This window comes from Bubalus kerabau, chromosome 19 (assembly GCF_029407905.1).
Source record: "Bubalus kerabau isolate K-KA32 ecotype Philippines breed swamp buffalo chromosome 19, PCC_UOA_SB_1v2, whole genome shotgun sequence".
Classification (NCBI taxonomy): Eukaryota; Metazoa; Chordata; class Mammalia; order Artiodactyla; family Bovidae; genus Bubalus; species Bubalus kerabau.
In genome coordinates this window covers 31,049,171-31,068,205 of record NC_073642.1, presented here as the reverse complement: position 1 = coordinate 31,068,205, position 19,035 = coordinate 31,049,171, and the positions used below count along the sequence as shown (strand labels likewise).

Below are 19,035 nucleotides of genomic sequence, written 5' to 3'. Positions count from 1 at the left end.
AGAAATTTAAAAACAAAGTTTTGCACTGAGGTTATAATTTATATAGAGAGAAATGTACAATTTCAAGGGGACACTGATGGATTTTTGAGAACTGCAAGTTCACACTCCCATAAAGAAACGGAACAATGTTTCAGCTTGGCAACGGGGGGTTTTGAGCCCAGGTTACACAAAGGCACAGAAGGCAGGCGGTGATGCTACCTGACCTGCCTCTGGGGTGCCTGCGGGAGAGCCCCGGGTCGAAGCGGGCGTTCCTGGGGGCGGGCGGGGGTGGGACTACAAGTCCCAGACTGCTTTGCGCGCTCGCAAGCCGTGCGGAGCGGCGGGGCTCAGGGGAGGGGGCGCGGCAGCGGCGGCGGCGGTGGCGCCGAGGCGCTGGGGGCCCGGGCGCCGGCGGTTGGCGCGCTGGCTGGCAATGCCGGGGCCCGCGGCCCGCGGGGAGGAGGGCAGCGGTGGCGAGGGCGCGGCCCCGGGGACCGCGGCGGAGCCTGGGGCTGGGCCGGGGCGGGAGCCGGCGCGGCTGTGCGGCTACCTGCAGAAGCTGTCCGGTAAGGGCCCGCTGCGCGGCTACCGCAACCGCTGGTTCGTGTTCGACGCGCGCCGCTGCTACCTCTACTACTTCAAGAGCCCGCAGGACGCGCTGCCCCTCGGCCACCTGGACATCGCAGACGCCTGCTTCAGCTACTCGGGCCCCGACGAGGCGGCCGAGCCCGGCGCGGAGCCGCCCGCTCACTTCCAGGTGCACAGCGCGGGAGCCGTCACGGTGCTCAAGGTGGGACCGCGCCCCTGCAGCCCAGCACCTGCCTCCCGGGGACGCGCGCGCACGCCCTTCTGCGGTTCCCCTGCTTAGCCTTGGGACTGCCCCCTGGCACCCAGCTCAGCCCAGCTCCTCTGCCCATCTGACTTTCTCCGTCCACCCTCCCTTTTCTAAAGCCCGTCTGCCAGCCTTTCCCCGTTTCTTTCTCAGACTCTGTCCCCGTGTCCCCATCTCAAGCTTTTCACCTGAGTTTAGACCAGAATAGCTGGGCGCTCCTCAGCCCCTTGACCCTTTATCACCCTCTGCGCCCTCCCTCGGGTCCTTCTCTGTCCACCTCCCCTCCCCTCCTCACCCCTCTCCTGTGGATGTCCTATGTAACCCTCCTAGGCATTCATGACTGTAGGCTTCCTGTCCTTGACCAAATTATTACTCTCTTCAGCTGCCTCATCTGTAAAATGGGGATAGTAGTAGTATGTACTTCTTGGGGGAGTTGGGATTACATGAAATATACGCTAACCACTGGTAAATATGATGACATCCAAGATTATAGACAGAGACAGTCAGAGATGGCAGGGCTTTTAGAGAGAATCCACTGCAGTCCCCTCCAGAGTGGGCAGGGACACTGCTGCTAAGTTCAGTCAGTCAGTAGCAGAGCCTGTTTGCTTCTCCCTGCTTTGGCGGGGAGAGGAAGGAAAGGGTTCCTTCAACCAGTCCTGCCTTGCCCATTTGAAGCTTCCTGTGTTGAAGCATGGAACTTACATCAGGAGTCACCCTGGTGCTCAGAAGCCCCTCCTCCCCCCTCGTTCTTGGGGGGCTCCCATCATCTCCTAGGGGCCCTCCTGCTTCCAGCACCTGAGTGTCTGGGCCTTGGCCTGAAGTCTGATCTCTCTCCCAGGCTCCCTCCTTGCCTGGTTCCTGTGAGCCTCCACCCTCACTCCTCTCTGTCTCTCTCCTCTTCCGTATTACAAGCTGGGTTTCTCCAGAGCAGCAGGGCTGGGCTGGGATGTATGAAAACTCTCTGCAGAGCTGGCCAAGTAGACAGCAGAGTGGGCTGAGCCTAGCGCCCTTGGCGTTGTAAGCACAGGGCCGTTCCCGGGATCTCCGAAGCCAGCAGCAATTGGAGCTGCTCCCCGAGGTCGTTTTTCAGAGTTTTGTCAACTCAGTTCTTGCTGTTGCAAGCAGAGTCTGATGACTTGTGTTCTTGTGTCCTTTTAGATTCTTCCATCCCTTCTTGAAGTGGGTGCAGACAGCCTGGTTCTCCAAAGGAAGCCAAGCAGAGTTGTAGTTCAACTGGGGTTTACTTAGAAGCATTTGTGTAAACTTCGGAGTGACCCTAGCAAGTACACAGGGACTTTTTGCCAAAGAAAGACTCGTCCTCACTATCGTGGACTGTCCCTTTGTACAGCTGAATTTCCTGTATAATTGTTTGTCAAAACAGAAAATAGAGCATCCTGTTTCAGATTTTCTCAGATGACTTTGGAGCCCTCTTTCAGATATTTTCATTACAATTTTTTGAATGGTGGAGGTATCTACATAAGTGGGGCTACAAAATGCAGTATCAAGAGTGTGGCTTTAGAGTTGGGTGGACTTAAACTTATGGCTTGAATTTGCCGCTCACAGGCGTTGAGCAAATTACACAACCTCTCTGTCCCAGTTTCTTCTTCTGCCTAATTGGAATCTTACCGTCCTCACTGGTTACTTTTGAGAATTCTGGAAAATGGCCGGCACAGAGTAGGCAGTACATGGCATCCATGAGAAACAAGTAGTGTTTTGGGCCATTATGTAGTATGGTCGTGTAGTGGAATATTATGCAGCAGCGAACATACAGGAACGAGAGCCGTAAGTGTCAACATGCATGACTCCCGTAAACATAAAATTGAGAAGGAAAAACAAAGTTACAGATCGCATACAGAGGTATGATTCATGTAAAAATTGAGGTCATGTAGATGCGTATGCTGTGTGGGAATGGGAGAGCTCTGTTGGGGTGATGAGCCCTGCATTCAGGATGGTGGTTCCCACTTGGGAAGAGAGGGGAGTGTGAGTGGAAATGGGCGCCCGGGGGCATCCACTGTCTTCGCAGTGTTTTATTTCTAGCACCAGGTGGTGTTTGTTTTATTATTCTGTTTATCTTTTTCTGTGTTCAGAATTTTTCTCTCTCTCTCTTTTTTTTTTTTTTAAAATGAAATGGATCTTCACGTGGGTTACTGACTGTGGAACATTTTGGTATGTAAAGCTGAATTAGTCATAGAATAAGAGAGCATGCCTGAGGCCAAGGGTCTGCTTTGTAAAAACAGTGGAAATGGAAACACAGACTAGGCTCTTCAAAAGAAGAGAGCAGTCAGAATGCAGGGTTTCAGAGTAAGGAGTGTCTTTTAAGAAAGATGAATTTAGGGTACGGTGATTCCTTCTGAGCTGTGGGAGTAAAAATTTTCTGGTGGTAAAAGTGGAAACTAGCAATTTATCTTTCTTTTCACCTTTCACATCCAAGAACTGATTCCCATAAACTTCAATGCTTCGGTTTAGGGCTGCTCAGCTGTAGCGCAGACCTTGATTTCTAAGGGGGTTGTAGGTTAGTGAGGATTAATCCCTACTCAAGGCTTAGCTAATGTATATAATTTTATAGATACCATTTCTTTTGATGGGTTAAAAAGAAAAAAAAATCAGTTTGCTTATTGTATTATCATATGGTTCTTATTTTAAAGTGACTTTCTGCCTACTCTGGAAGAGCTGTGGTTTTGTTGAACTTTTCCAAAATGTTTTACTGCTTGAGTCTTAATGAAAGCTGATATTGGAATTTCTTAGTAAACTTTTCTGTTCCTAAACTCAGAGATGTGGTCCATGCCTTATTTTACCGATGAGGGAATGGAGGCCAGAAAGGGAATGTGATTTGTCTGAGATCATGAAGATAGACTGAGACCTTCTTGGATAGTAGACTCTAGGAACAGTGAGTGTCCAAAATGCCAGGTATCTAATTCTCTTATCTGTTTTGACAAGTCTTCTTCTTCTTTTTTTTTTTTAAACTTCTATTTCAATGGCTTGGGATTAGAAGTCATGGTTTTTCTTGTAATGCATTAAATTTCTGTCCTTTTCATACAGAATGAAAGCACCAGCAACATTGTACCTACTGATTCTTTGCCAGGATGTATGGTACTTGTTACTGGACATTTGGAAACTGCTACAACAGTCAGATAGAAACTGATGCTTCTTGTGGTGCTGTGTGTGTGTGTGTGTGTGTAGAGGTGCTAGAGGCTACTCACTGAGCTTTGCTGGGATCTGAGACACAGGAGTCAGTTCTGGAGTGAGCTGTCCCAGAGAAGGAGAGCACGTGACTGACTGGGAGGAAAGCTTGAATGGCCCTGCCCTGCCCGACTTCTGCAGTCCCCAGAGTGAGGAGCATCATCAGACCGTCAGCAGATTCACCCCACTGCCCCTGCTCTGTTTCTTGAAGGCATGTGGTGTGCAAATGGACATGTGTGTTGGTTTTTGAGCCACACGTAACAGAACAATCATGCATGCCTATTCTTAACCCACTTTTGTGGGAAGGACGCACATTCTCTGGTGTTGAAACTGCTCTCAGTTTAATGACAAACATTTGTTAGCTTGGGTAATCATAGTGTGTGCAGTACAAAATAGATGGGGTGTACCGGCATTCTTGGCTAAATGGTTCTGCTAAGCTGTGTGTCCCTGGGGCGTCTGCTCAGGGGTCTTGAAGTGTTAGTTAAATCTTTTATCAAGATGTAACTTTTCATGGGTTTGTTGTGGCTTCCCAACGAGTATGTTCCTTAAAAGTAGGTGCAGTTTCGTGGGTGTGGAATCACAGAGTCTCTCTGTCTCCCACTGCCTGTCATACAGGCCTCACTGTAGTGTAGCTGCCCCACTATTTCCTGCTCAGGAGGACCCCCAAGGGCCGCTGTTTGTATCCTCGCCTCCCAGAACAGCGCCTGCACAAAGTAGGTGCCCAGGTAGACATTTGTTGAATGAATGAGTAGAAGGCGGTTACCCAGTAAGCCTTGGTTTTGGTGTGAGCTCCAACCCTTTAGAAGTGATCAGCCAGAATTCTCAAATGTCTCAAATGACATTCTCACCACGTGTCATGGAGGTGGCTGCCATTCAGGGAATGCTCAGTGAATATAACAGGCATCAGGGATCCAGAAGGGGGATTACCATCAGTCCTTAATTTTCATGTCTCTCGTATTTCATGCCTGCAGCTTAGACTCTGGGGGCATTGTTGTGGCAGTGAGTGAGTGGTTACGTGGTAAATATTTGAGGTCTTGCACCTGTGCCGACTCTGGGACTACTCTGCTCTGACGTTCTAGTACAGAAACAGCTGTAGAATGAGCGTAGATGTGTTCCCATCATTTTTGTTTATGGACTATGAGATATGAATGTCATGTAATTTCCACATCATAAAATGCAGTTCTTTTGGTTTTTTTTTTTTTAACTATTTGAAAATGTAAAAACCGTCCTTGACTTATAACTGTGTAAAGTCAGGCATTAGGCTAGATGTGATCCTCAGCCATAGTGCACTGACGCTGGTGTTTTAGGAAGGCCTGGCCGGGCACTTCTCATTCATTTGTTCACTCATTCTCACGCGCTATGCTTAGGCACTGCGGGTATGGATTGAACAAGGTGAGCATAGTTCCTGTCCTTGAAGAGTTTTCTGGGTAGCCCAGAGACAGGCTTTAATTAAAATAAAACAACACCAACCAGTTCTGTGAAGTTTAAAAGGAAAAGAGACGGGATGCCTGTGTAACGGGGGCTCTGGATCTAGTTTGAAGGGAGGAGGGAAGACTTCTTGAGAAAGTGACTTTTGAGCTGAGGTATAAAAGGCACATTGATGTTAACTGGAGGAGTGGAGAGAGCAGCGGAGTGCTCTAAGGAGAGGAATGGCAGGAGCAGAGACCCTTGGGCACGTCTGAGTGTGTAGGGGATTCAAGGAATGCCCAATGGCAGCTGGGTGGTGGGGAGGGCCTTGTGGCCCTCGCTGTAGGAATACGCGAAGACTTTTCAGCGGGGCTTGACAAATAGTTATGTTTTTCTTTTTTTTCCCTCCCAAACTGATGGTTGGATCATGGCCAGTATTTTCATCTAATTATGTTGGAAGATGTCTTGTGTATTAGGAGTTGAAATATTAATATGTTATGCACCGGCAGACAGGTTTTAAAGAAGATAAATGCAGAGTTGGAGATCTGGTAGTCCGTTGCCTCTTAAGCAGCACTTAAGCTCAGAAATGAGCCGGGGCTGCTGGCTCAGGGCTCCCTGGCTGCACTGGGCTGCCTTTCCTGCAGCATTCCTCACGGCCGCCTTCCTTGCCTTCTCTCCTGTCCCGCTTGCTCTGCTCACAGGCATGCATGTTGCCAATTTCCTTCCCCTGTGGAGGGAACTGTTGCGTGCATTCAGGTTGAGAGCTGGTGAGCACCAGCGCTCCCATCTCACTGAGGCTTCTGAGGGGTGGATGGTCTCCTTGTTCAGCTGCCTTCACCCATCAGCCTTCCCATAGAACAAAATATAGATAATAACCCTCTGTCCAAAGGAAGAAAAGAATCCTATTATTGTAGAAATGACTCTCCAGTTGTGGGAGCAGAAGGCGTTTTGACTAGGAATTTTCAGTTCTTTTAGAGATTTGTATAGTAGGGCAGGGGTCCCCAGCCCCCGGTCTGTGATCCAGTACTGGTCTGCAGCCTCTTAGGAAGCAGGCCACACAGAGGAGGTGAGTGGCGGGTGAGTGAAACTGCATCTGCTGCTTCCCACTGCTCCCATCACTCGCATCACTGCCTGAACCATCCACACCCCCGCCACCACCCCAGTCCAGGGAAAAGTTGTCTTCCACCAAAGAATCTGGTCCCTGGTGCCACAAGGTTGGAGGTTGCTATAGCAGGGTCTTAATGACATTTGAGTGGGTGTTTACCTACATCCTGGCCGGGCCAGTCCTCAGTGGATTTTGCTCACTTTCACAGAGTGAATATTACAATATGGTGAATTAGGAAGTAGTGATGCTTCTGACTAATGTTCTGCTAAATACTGTACTTAGAGAACTTGGTGAAGTGAACACACTGGGGGCTTGTATGTGCGAGGGAAGCCCCGAGAGTCAGGAGGCTAAGGCAGTCTCTGGAGAGGCTGTGGGTTTCATGATCACCCAGTAAATAATAGCTCACCAAGCAGCATAGGAAACCCCAAATGGACAGATTCAGGATGGCATTCCTCCCTAAAATGGGTCTTGTCCTGTTTTGGTTTTTGAGCATCTGATGCTATGTCCTGCTAGAGTGTGGGTTTCCTGAGAACTTATACTTCTTGGTCACCACATCAGCCTTAATACTTAGTGGAGTGTCAGCCACAGATTAGATGCCCTGTGTATATTGGTTGGATTGAATGAACACTTCAGACCCTTATTTCCTTTTGGGGTGGGGGTGTGGTGTGCTCGTGTTGCGTGGTCAGAAGGAGGTTTGCAATGTCCATTTCTCCCTTTAGAAAATATTTTTGAGCATCCACCATGTCATAAGCATCATGCTTTTTCTGCAGATAGGGCAGTGAAAATTTTCTGTTTAAGAAACTACAGTGCTGAGACTTTAAAAATAGATTAGCACCTGATAGCTTTGAAAAAAAAAACTTTGGAGAGAAACCATATTTGTCTGTAGTATTCATCACTGGGAGTAAACATCAAGTGTCTGCAAGTTTTTTGATTCTGAGGGAGGTCTGGAATCTTTCCATAGTAAATGAAGAGGCGGGCAGGGAAGCCTGAAGGTGAAGTACAGATTTGGATATCACCCGGGGCCAGAAATCTGTGGTTCGTACCATAATTTCCCTGGGCATTGCCGAATTGGGGAGGTCTGTATGACTGAACATCGAGATAATCCCTGGAGAAATGGGCTGAGGAGTTGGCTAGGTTTTGGTGTAATTGTATAGCTGTTCAAAGATTTCGTTCATTTTGGGTGAGCGAGAAGTATTCCCAGTTGAATGGGAATCAGCATCTTTTCATGAGTTTGTATGCCAGGCCATTGCTTAACTTTTTTTTTGATTGATTGTGTGGGAGAACTGGAATCTGGAGGAGAAGGGGACAGTCAGGAGCTGAGATCCTTTGGCCTCCTTCCCTGGTGGCTCAGTGGTAAAGAATCTGCCTCCCAATGCGGGAGATGCAGGTTCAATCCCTGGGTTGGGAAGATCCCCTGGATAAGAGAATGGCAACCCACTGCAGTATTCTTGCCTGGGAAATATCATGGGCAGAGAAGCCTGGCAGGCTACAGTCTGTGGGGATGTGAAAGAATCAGACACAATTTAGGGACTAAACAACAACTGGCCCTTTCCAAGGTCAGCCCTCCTGGAAAGAGCAGACGTTCCTTGAGCAGTCCGCCCTCAGGCGAGAACTTGTTGGGGTGTCAGGCCTAGAGGTAGACTGGAGGCGGACAGGCCAGTGCTATCAGAGATGTTGATCCTGGATTATAGGAATTATCTCTAGGCAGTGAGCCCAGTTTTCATTTCCCTTTCCAGCTCTGTGATGTCCAGGAGAGACTGTGCTTGCAGAAAAGGGGCCTGCATTTGGAAATCTGATGCAGCCACTGGCCATTCACCTAACAACCTTGGTTGGGCAAGGCCCTGATGGGCATCCAGTGCGAATCAGGTGTTGCCTCTGGCCTCGGGGAGCTTGTTCTGTGCAGCCCTGGGTGTCATTAGAGCATTGTCATCATCTGTGAGGTGGAGGAGGTCATCAGTGTTTTTGTTCCAAGGGTCATTATCCCTGAGTCAGTACTGACGAGACCCTCAGATCAGCCTGTCTTGCTCCTTGTATGACCGAGTAAGAAACTGAGTCCCATAGCTAGTTAGCTGCAGCCCTGGCACTAACCAACCCCCTCCACACACACACCTGAGTGATATTTAGTATTTTAAACCCAGTGTTTTATGCTATTTGCTTCACATTTCCATCTTACTCCCTTAGTAGGAAATAGGGCTTCTTCTGTTTTTAGTTGTTGGACACAGATTGTAAAATTACACATTTATGTCTTAGGTACTGTGGTACAGATGTAAGATGTTTAGTCACATGGAGATTGGAAATTAACAATACAGATGATAAACTTCAGTGGGGGTTGATTGATAATAGACATTAGTGGTGTTTCCCTGGCAGGGACTAGACTTACACATCCATGTTCAGGAGCCTTCTCTTTGGCGCCTTTCCTCTGTGCAGAGGAAAACTAACCCTTCGTGTGTGTTTTTTTCTCTTGCTGCTCTGTCAGCCATGCCCTCTGGCCTCAGAAGTGAACCAGTTTTTTAAGCTTCACAGTTTACAGCTCTCTTACATTTACTGTCCCGGAGGTAACATGCTGATAAGGCTCTCTTTGCTTTCTGTCCTTTAAAGGACATCTCCTGGAGAATTGTGGTTCTCAGTTTAGTGTGGGGAAGGCGCCTCCTGGGATCCTGCTAAAATGCAGGTGGTGGGGGTTCCCCCCAGAGATTCCGGTTTAGTTGGTTGGCCAGGGTGGACCTCAGGAATCTGCTTCCTTATCCACTGTCCCACCCCTTCTGCTGCAGACCTCTGGTCCTCTCTTTGAGAAACACTGCTGTCTTCTAGATCATGAATGAATGTCCTCTTTGACCATGAAGTAAAGACTGGCCCTGTGAGAGGATGGTTTTCTGAGTGGACTAGAAATAACTAAACTGCGTGGGTGGAGACCAGTGAAGTGTGAGCCCTTTATCCTTAGGTTGACACTCTGTGGTTTATATCTGCCCACCTTCTTTGCATTCTGAGTTTCTTTGCTCTAGAGCAATGGTTTGGGGCCTGTGACTCCCTCTCCCCAGTAGCCCTGATGTTTCTGTCCCCCATGCTGATCACTTAGTTGCTGGCACACCCCTGTGTGCTAGGATTCCTCCTGGGCCATTCAGAGGGAAGCTCCTGGAGGCCATCCTTAGGGTGTTTCTGGGAGAGGGGGTTTTAATAATCACCACCACCAAATAGCTGGTAAGGAGACTTGTAGAGCCTCTGGCTTTTCACCCAGAGAGGGGTTTGATATAGGAGAACCATCTGGCACTTTCCTGAGATACCAGCTCTATCTTAAAAAGACTGTTAGAAATCAACATGCTTCCCAAACACTCCAGTAAATTGACTGAAAGTTCAAGCAGATTTTTGGTACCAGGTTCCCATGTTCCCTGTAATCTCCGATGGGTGGAGCCTGGGAGTCTGCCCCTCCCAAACCCCAGATCATAAAACTTCATATTAAGTCAGTCATTCCTGTGTCCTCCTTTTAAGTTAAAAAACATCAAGCCAGAACGTTGCAGTATTGCATGGTGTGTGGAAATCATCGCAGGCAGGGGTGGCGTGGGGCTGTTCACCCGTTTGCTTGCCATTGCTACAGGAGTTCTTGTTTATCCTGAGCTCATAAAACCCTGGCACTCTCTTATTGTGCAATGGCAGAGCTGATAGGGAGCTGTAGGAATGCAGCCCTGTGGCCACTCGGAGGCCACATGCTCTCCTTCCGTCTGAAACAGAAAGCGTTTTGACAGGCTTCCACATTTCCTGCAGGGAAGAACAGGCCCAGAGAGTGGCCTTGTCCTTGCCTGTGTCTTGGTGAAATCTGTCATCTAGGCCAGGCCCCTCGCGAGCCCAATTAACTTTATTGACCTCTTTTCCTGTAACACACATTTGTGTGTGTGTAGGCACTCTTCTCCTAGTTTAATCTCTGTTAAACTGTTAAGGATGGGTTTAAGGAGTATCTGTTCTCTCAAGGTGTTTGCTTTTTAAAAGAAGATGCTTGAGAGTTAGAAATGGCAAAACTCCTCAGACTACCACCTCCCAGAATGAGGGAGAAGAGGGACAGCTTCTGGGGGAGAGGCTGCCCCCTCCCTCTCAGACTGTTCAGGGAAAGTGATGGTGGGAGGTCTAGGTTCTTTAGATGAGAATTCATGTAATTATTTTGCGTAATAAGTTATATGAAAATGCCGACTTCAGGATAGCAGTTTAAAAAGACAAAGCAGTAAGAACTTAGGATGTTACTAGAGGAGTTGGGGGTCTCTATAGTCGCACTTCGTTTTCCAAGGAGCCAGGAGACTCAGTATTATTTCCCTTCTAACTGTCTGTTGCTGGGCTGAAACAAGATTTCAAAACCTTCCCAGGGGTTTTTGAAAAAAACTGCCTTTTTTTTTTTTCACCATTGGTAGTGGGCCAGATCCCTTGAGATTGTTTTCAAGCTCATGATTTTGAAATGTTCAGAAGAAAATTTGGAACCTAAAATTATTTATCAGATATGAGATTGTAGTCTTTTTTTCATCTGAGATGTGTTTTGCATTATCAGGCTATTTATGATATTCTTGTGCTTTTTATTGCTTATGGAAGAAGTACCTTGGAAATCCAAAATAACCTTCTTTCTTTCTGGTTTTTTTTTTTTTTTTTTGCTGCACCTTGGGGCTTGCCAGATCTTAGTTTCCCAACCAGAGATTGAACCCAGGCTATGGCAGTGAAAGCGCCGAGTCTTAAGCCCTGGATTGCCAGGGAGACCCCAAATACCCTTCTTTAGATTTAAGAAATGAAAATTCCTTGATTATGAACAGGCATTGCATATCCTTTCAAGATATGACTGAGTCAGACTATCCATGCAGTCTCGATTGCTTTATATGACTTAGCAAACCTAGTCTGTATTCTCCTTGTGACTCCACGGTGACTGTCGGTTATGCAGTCGGCCCTGACCCTTTGGGGAGGAGCCCAGAGTTCACAACCTAAGTGGGCAACTGAAGTGCTGTGTCACTATCACGTACGCAAGATAGGTTCTGTAAGAGATATCAGATGGCCTCCTAGATAGGACGTGTGAACTAGATCTTGAGGAGCGAGTAGGCATTTGCATGTGGGTTTAGTGCGGTAGGAGCAGGGGTCATTGAAGCTCAGCTGGCTTCTGTGCGCCTGTTGGGTGGGGAAAGAAAGTTTCTAGTCCCGTGGAGTGTGGGGCAGCATGGATCAGGTGACCATGCCACATTGCTCAGCACTTGGGAGCCACTAGAGAGTTCTAAGCATGGGACAAACATATGATTTTGTTGGCTGCATGTAAGGGGGTTTGGGGAGGGAGGCTGAGGACAGCAAGACCAGTTAGGATACTCTTGCAGAGGCCCGAGGTTGAAGAACCAGATGAACGACAGGGAGCGAGAATCTGAGAGACTGACGAAAGGGTCTTTCAGACTTAGAGACCTTGTGATCCTTTTATATTGGAGAACAGTTCCTTTCTTCTGCATATTTGTTTATGTTTAGTCTTGTTATTGCTCACTGCAGTCTATTTTAAAAGAAATGTCTTTAGAGCAGAACTGTGGCTCAGAGCATCCAGTGGGAGAACTTTATAGCCAATTGATGGTCATGCTGTCTCTAACCCAGTGAAACTGTGCTGACCCCACCCATTCCTTTGATGTCCTGAGGACCTTCTGTACTGTCAGAGAGCCCAGCCTCTGATGTGGGAGTTGTTTTTATCCAGGAAACCAACATACTATTTTTATTTAGTGTGCGTGCGTGCTCACTCAGTCATGTCTGACTCTTTACCACCCCATGGACTATGCTCCTCTAGGCTCCTCTGTCCATGGAATTTTCCAGACAAAAATCCTGGAGTGGGTTGCCATTTCCTACTCCAGGGGATCTTCCTAACCCAGGGGTCAAATCCACATCTCCTGCATTGGTAGGATTCTTTACCACTGTGCCACCTGGAAAGCTTTATTTTTATTAGCTTATTTATTTTTGGCTGCACTGGGTCCTTGTTGCTGCATGCAGGCTTTCTCTAGTTGTAGTGAGTCCAGGCTACTCTGCAGTAAGCTGTGCATAGGCTGCTCATTGCAGTGGTTTCTGTTGTGGAGCTCAGGCTCTAGGATGCGTGGACTTCAGTAGTTGTGGTGTGTGGGCTCGGTAGTTGTGGCTCAAGGGATCCAGAGCTCAAGCTCAGTAGTTGTAACACATGGGTTTAGTTGGCCCATGGCATGTGGACTCTTCCCAGACCAGGGATTGAACCCGTGTCACCTGCATTGCAAGGTGGATTCTTAACCACTAGACCTCCAGGGAAGTCTGCCAACACACTTTAAATTGAACTTGGCTGTTGTTGAGGTCATCAACATTTCAGTATCTGAGAAAACCATAGAGGAACTTCTAGATTTCTGCTGAAATGTTGAGAGGACGGACTTTGTCTTGGACATGCACTTCTCCTTCTTCCCCTTGATAGTAGGGAACACAGACCCGGATTTGAATTTTGACTGTGCCAACTGGTTGTGAGATCATGAGTGATCATGATAATATGGATAGTTGATGCCTAATGAGTAGTTAGTGTGTGCCAAGCACTGTTCTGAGCTTAACACGCATCAACTCATTTAACCCTCATAACAGCATAACGTGAAGTAGATTCCTGTTATTCACATTTTACCAATGAGAAATCTGAGGCACATTAAGTAGCTTGGCTATTACAGCCAGCGAATGGCCGAGCTGGGATTTGAACTCAGTTAGGCTCCAGAATCGGAGAAGGCGATGGCACCCCACTCCAGTACTCTTGCCTGGAAAGTCCCATGGATGGAGGAGCCCAGTAGGCTGCAGTCCATGGGATTGCTCAGAGTCGGACAGGACTGAGCAACTTCACTTTCACTTTTCACCTTCATGCATTGGAGAAGGAAATGGCAACCCACTCCCGTGTTCTTGCCTGGAGAATCCCAGGGACAGGGGAGCTTGGTGGGCTGTTGTCTATGGGGTCGTACAGAGTCGGACACGACTGAAGTGACTTAGCAGCAGCAGCAGCAGCAGTAGGCTCCAGAATCCAGTAGGTAATACTTTGGGCAAGTGGATGATACCATCTTGTGAGATTGCTATGAGCTTTATTTTTTTGTTATGAGCTTTAAATGATAGCGTGTATTAAGTGTTTAGTACAATGTCTGGCACACAGTAATCATTTACTTAATAGTATCTAATACTGTTAGTAATATGAATGGAAACATTATGAAATAGTCTATATAATTTTGTTCCATTTTTGTAAAGAAAATTGCCATGTGTATTTATGGATAGAAAAGTATCTGAAAGGATATACTCCAAAGTGCTGACTGAGGTTATTACTGGTGATGTGGTTATGTACATTTTATTTTCTTCTTTGTTTTGCTGTATTTTTAAGATTTTCCACAGCAGACGTGGGTATTGTTATTATTTGAAATAAAAGTCTACGGTTTGTTATTGGGTTTTGTTTTTGTTTTTTAAAGCTAAGGAGGCACTCCCAGGCATATAGGAGCTCTTTAAGTGCCAACAGAGTGAGGTGTCCCTGCAAAGCCATGGAACTCCGCACTGTGCTCAGCAACTTGGAGGTTGTTTGGTCTTTTTCTCACTTTGTCTTTTAATTTTGTATGGTGTTTTGGACACACAGACATTTTTCACTGCTGTCTTTTTTTTGGAGTTTAGACAGGTGTTTACATTCCTAGAGAACAGAAATGTTACAGCAGGGATTATTTCCATGTTGGCGGGGTGAGTGATCAAGCCTGTGGAAATCAATGCCTCCCTGCTGCTGCTCAGCCTGGAGTCAGGTCCCTTGAGTTGCCTGTGCAAGAAGCAGCTGTGTGGCTTACAGTCTGAAGATCTGCCCTTTGAGGACGTGGGGCTCAGTCCTGAGAGAGCGTTGGTTTTCCTTGTCCACAGCGTCAAGGCACACGGCATTCCTCGTGGCTGCTGGTTGTGCTTCAGTGTGAGCTCTTCAGGAGATCTCTGCACAGATCTTCCTTGTCAGTTTCTGATATGCCGATGGCTGGATTAAAAGTCAGATCATCCCTGTGTGGCTTTAAAATTTGGCAGAAATCTATGCAACTGTTGTTAACAAGATACAGAAAGAGACAGAAACTTAACTTTGATTACAAAGGCATCATCTACTAATTTAAATGGTTTATATTTTGCATTTAAATCTTGAATCAACGTTGAATTTATTTTCTTTTATGTTGTGGCCTAGGTCAAACCTAGACCATAATTCTTAATACTTTTATTTCTTTCCAAAATTTTAGCCCATTGTCATAATGCCTTTGTTTAATAATTAATACTTTTTCCACTGATTTGATTTGAAATGCTGCATAAATATTTTCATATCTACTTAGCCCTGTATTTTGATTCTCTGGCAGTAGAGTACTGGTTTAATTATTGTGGCTTTATAATATGCTTACCCATTTGGTAGGTCAAAGCCTCACACCTTGTTTTTTTTTTTTTTTCAGAATTCTCAAAGATTAAACTTCAGATTAATTTTGTAATCTCTTTGTCATGCTTTGAAGAACTTGTTAGAATTTTGGCTGGATTTGCTTTTTAAGTTTCTATTGATACATAGGATTTCTTAAATATATACCTATGCATTTTATGTTTTGTTGTTTGTTTTAATTTTTAAATTTTTGAAAATTTTTTCTGCACTGTGTGGCCTGTGGGCTCTTAGTTCCCTGACCAGGGATTGAACTCATGGCCTTCTGCCCTGGAAGTTTGGAGTCTTAACCACTGGACCACCAGGGAAGTTCCACGTTTTACATTTTGATTGTATTGTGAACATGTTTCTGACTGTCTCCTGCAGGTGTAAAGGAAGCCATTTGCCCACTGGGAGGGTCTAAGAGCCAAGAATTGACCAGGTCTCGCCCAATACTCTGCCCCTAATGTTGACTGCTGCATTGGCCTAAGTCAGGCTCTTAATAAGTATTTGCCAAGTGAATGAATAAACATCTCTATGTATGTGGTGTTTTCTTCTTTTGGATTCTTTTAGATAGATTCCTAGGAATGGAGTTTTGGACCAAAGGAGATGAGCATTATTATAGCTTCTAAAATGTGCTGAGTCTTGGTAGATGGAGGTTCTTTACCAAAGGGCTGGAGACCCAGATGGTAAGAGGGCTTGGGTCAGTTTGTGGTGCAGTGAGAATGCAGTTAGGAGATGAGGCCTGACTCCTGTGTATGCACAATTGCAGCTCTAGCCCCTGTGCCCAGTACTGTGCTTGCCTGCCAGGGTGGGCCCTTAATAAACACATCTTGAGATGAATTAACTTTATTGTGGGACTTTTCAGAGCACCAAGGAAAGAGCTAGGCTTGGAGAGAGGGAAGTCCCTGGGGTCCAAGGGCAGGGACAGGTGTCTGGAGCCTATCTCCCCAAGAGTTGACTTCTGGGTTTTGGGCTTTTGGTGGTCTGGGCACAAAGGCTTGTGGGAACAGCTGGGGCATCACATGGTTCTCCTCGCCAACTGTCAAGGGCTGAATTCCACCTCAAGCTGGACGAGGCATGGCCTGGTTTCCATTCTCTGAACTGGCATCTCAGGTCATGGTGCCTAAATGTAGCAGATGTCTGTCATCTCAAAGGACTGTGCCCACGCAGTCCTTGTCTGCCCTCCCAGCTCCCCAGGACATTCCTGCAGCTGTGTAGGGACAACCAGAATGGCTTTCCCAGATGTTTGGCTTGATTTCTCATGTTGGGATTGGTGCCATATTTGAACTAGAGTTTTAGCCGTTTTGAGGCAGTAGCAGTAGCTGAACGTAGGAGAGGATGAGTCAGATATTTGAGTGTTTAACTGTATTCCAGGCACTGTTCTGGGCATCTTGGACCATACTGAGGCCAGAAGGTTTTGCCTCTGCCTTCAAGGAACTTAGACTAATGAGAACACACAGGGAGGGCGCCACTGCCATGGGAAGCTGTCCTGGGCTGTCTGGTGTTCTGAGTTCCCCATTCTGAGTGTGCAGAGAACATTCAGGCTCAGGTCAGTAAGCCTTATTTGCGTTTTGAATTGGGTTTTGCAGACTGAGTAGGAGATGGAGAGACCAGTGTTATGGGAGACTCAGCATATGACCCTGGTGAGCCTTCAGACAACAGATGTGACATGTGGCCTGTTGGATGCTTGTCTGGCATCTGCTCTTATTCTCTTCTGAGCTGTGAAACTTTGCCTCATTTCTGCTCCTTCCAGCATGGTTGAATGTCTGTCTGGTTCTCCAGAATGTGGGACTAAAGCATTTTAAATGGTGATTTGGGTAGGGTGGGGCAGCGATTGATCCTCTCTGGGTCATGCTGGTGGTGGTGATAAGCCTCAGCACTGACCGGCTCATTTGTCACCAGGTGGGTATAGCTCAGTGGAGGGAGTTCTGGTGTTGGACTCCTTGAGGTGCCCTGTTTGAATGAAGACAGATCCCTCGAGGGTCCTACTTGCCTTCCTCTAGGAGGGGGCAGGGAAGATTCTGAAATGTGAGCCATCAGCTAGACCAGCCAGACTCATTCTTTTAGGTCTCCAAATAATGTTGGCATCTCCATGGACATTAACAGAGCATGAGGTGGTTGGGGATATGGGGAGTACTTAAAGAAGAAAGTTGTTTGAGTCATACAGTTCTGTGGGAGGTGAATAACGTTGGCTGCCCCACTGGCAGGAGCCCCATGCCCATGGCCATCCCCGAGGGCATTCCCACCTGCTGGGTTTCCCACCTCGCCAGATCTCCCGCCAGCCGTGGCTCTCCCGAATGGTACTTGCCATCATTATCTAGAATAGCCCCATTCAATACAAATACGATGTGAGCCAGATACATACTTTTAAGTTTTTGGATAACCACATTAAACAGTGGAATTCCACTGTTTAACAGGTGCAAAACTAATATATTTTATTTAATCCAGTGTACCTATATTTTATCATGTGGCACTAGCCATATTTCACATGCTCACGAGCTGTGTGTGACTAGTGGCTACTGAGTTGGCGGGGCAGATCCAGACTGACTTTGCATGACCGACTAAGACTGGAGCAATGAAGAGACTAGTTTGTGATTCTGCATTTCGTTAGGACTGAACAAGGCCAAATCTCAGTTCAGTCTGTTTAAAAGATATCAAGGGGAAACACAGAGACTTTGTGGATTTCTGCTGATTTTGCTGTTTTACTTTTAATCCTGTCCTGTCTTACAACCTATGTGTGCTTCTGTCTTTGGGCCTCAGCTCCCTGAGGGGAGGACCTTTGGGGGCTTTTCTGCCTCCTTGATCCTGGCACATGCCTGGGAGCCATGTGCCCCCAGCAGCCTTTCACAGCTGCTTAGGGATTGAAGTCAAGATGCTTTTCCTGATTTCTAGGTTTTTTTCTTTTTCTTTTTGAAGAAAACAAACCCCAGTTAATCTTTGTCTTGAGATAATTTTGCTTGCCTTATTGACTAGATTTCTGTAACATGAATAATATGCCAGACATTGAAAGCATGTGATCTGAAAGTTTGGCCCCAGGAATTTAGTAAGAGATGATTAAGAGGTTACTAATTGTTCCTCAGTCAGATTTAATACTCAGAGATTTAAAGGGGGAACAGCTTTCTTTTCTTTTTTTTAAAAAAACTTGTACTTTAATTGAGTGATCGGTTGGCTGCACTGGGTCTTCGTTGATTTCGCACAGGCTTTCTCTAGTTGCGCAGAGAGGGAGCTACTCTTGGTTGCGGTATGCGTGCTTTTCATTGCGGTGGTCTCTCCCGTTGCAGAGCACTGGCGTCCATGGTTGGAGCACGTGCGCTCAGTAGTTGGAGGGTCAGTAGTTGTGGCTCACGGGCTTGGGTGTTCTGCAGGACCAAACCTGTGACTGTTGCATTGGCGGGTGGATTCCTATCCGCTGTGCCACCAGGGAAGTCCGGGAAAAAGCTTTCGTGTAAGAGGCGTATTTCTCATGGTGCCAGCATTTCAGGAAACAGCCAGAGAGGTCGGTGCTTAATCTGACTTCTCCCTGGGACAGGATTGGGGGCCAGGCAGGGGAACTGGTGTGAGGGCCAGAACACACACATGCACATGCACACATGCACACAATGTCAAAACACACACACTTTCCCCTAAGCTGGCGGTTGGGAGACTTGGGGCTCAGTATAGACTCTGTGAAAGGAGGGAGGGGGAGGGACTGGGTGGGCTCTGGGCTCTGATTGGGCTTTGTCCCAGCCCCTTACTCTTCCAGTCACTCTCTCCTCTTCTCTGGGAATGCTGCATTCTCTTTGTCTTGCTTCAGAGCCAGGCTGAGCCCCCACTGTGCACCCTGCAACCGGATTGCCACTCAGACTCCAGCTGCACTTTAGGGTTCTTGGGCCGGAGCTAATCTCCTCCCCTACCTGAACCCGGGCCCCACCCCCTGCTTATCCCAGCCTCCCCCTCCCTCCATTCCCCTGCCAGCCTCCCGGGTCTGTGCTCTCTCCTTGGCCTTTGCACACACTCTTCTCTCTGTCTGGAGCTTCTTCTTTCTACCTTGTCCTTCTGGCCACCACCTGCTTCCCCTTTAAGACCAAGCTCCTGCATCACTTCATGATTGTTTGTTCATTCATTTCTTCACTTATTTATTCAACAAAAATGTGTCTGGCACTGAGC

General features: G+C 47.1%; 1 protein-coding gene across 2 annotated transcripts in view; it reads left to right on the top strand.

The window, feature by feature from the left end:
• The first annotated feature begins 340 nt into the window (after positions 1 to 340).
• Positions 341 to 19,035, top strand: part of TBC1D2B (TBC1 domain family member 2B) — an 89,582-nt gene continuing 70,887 nt past the window's right edge. For both annotated transcript variants that reach the window (XM_055556760.1, XM_055556759.1), the window contains exon 1: positions 341 to 769. In XM_055556760.1, the coding sequence (XP_055412735.1) occupies positions 413 to 769 (357 nt within the window). In that variant the 5' untranslated portion in view covers positions 341 to 412. The remainder of the gene's footprint in view (positions 770 to 19,035) is intronic.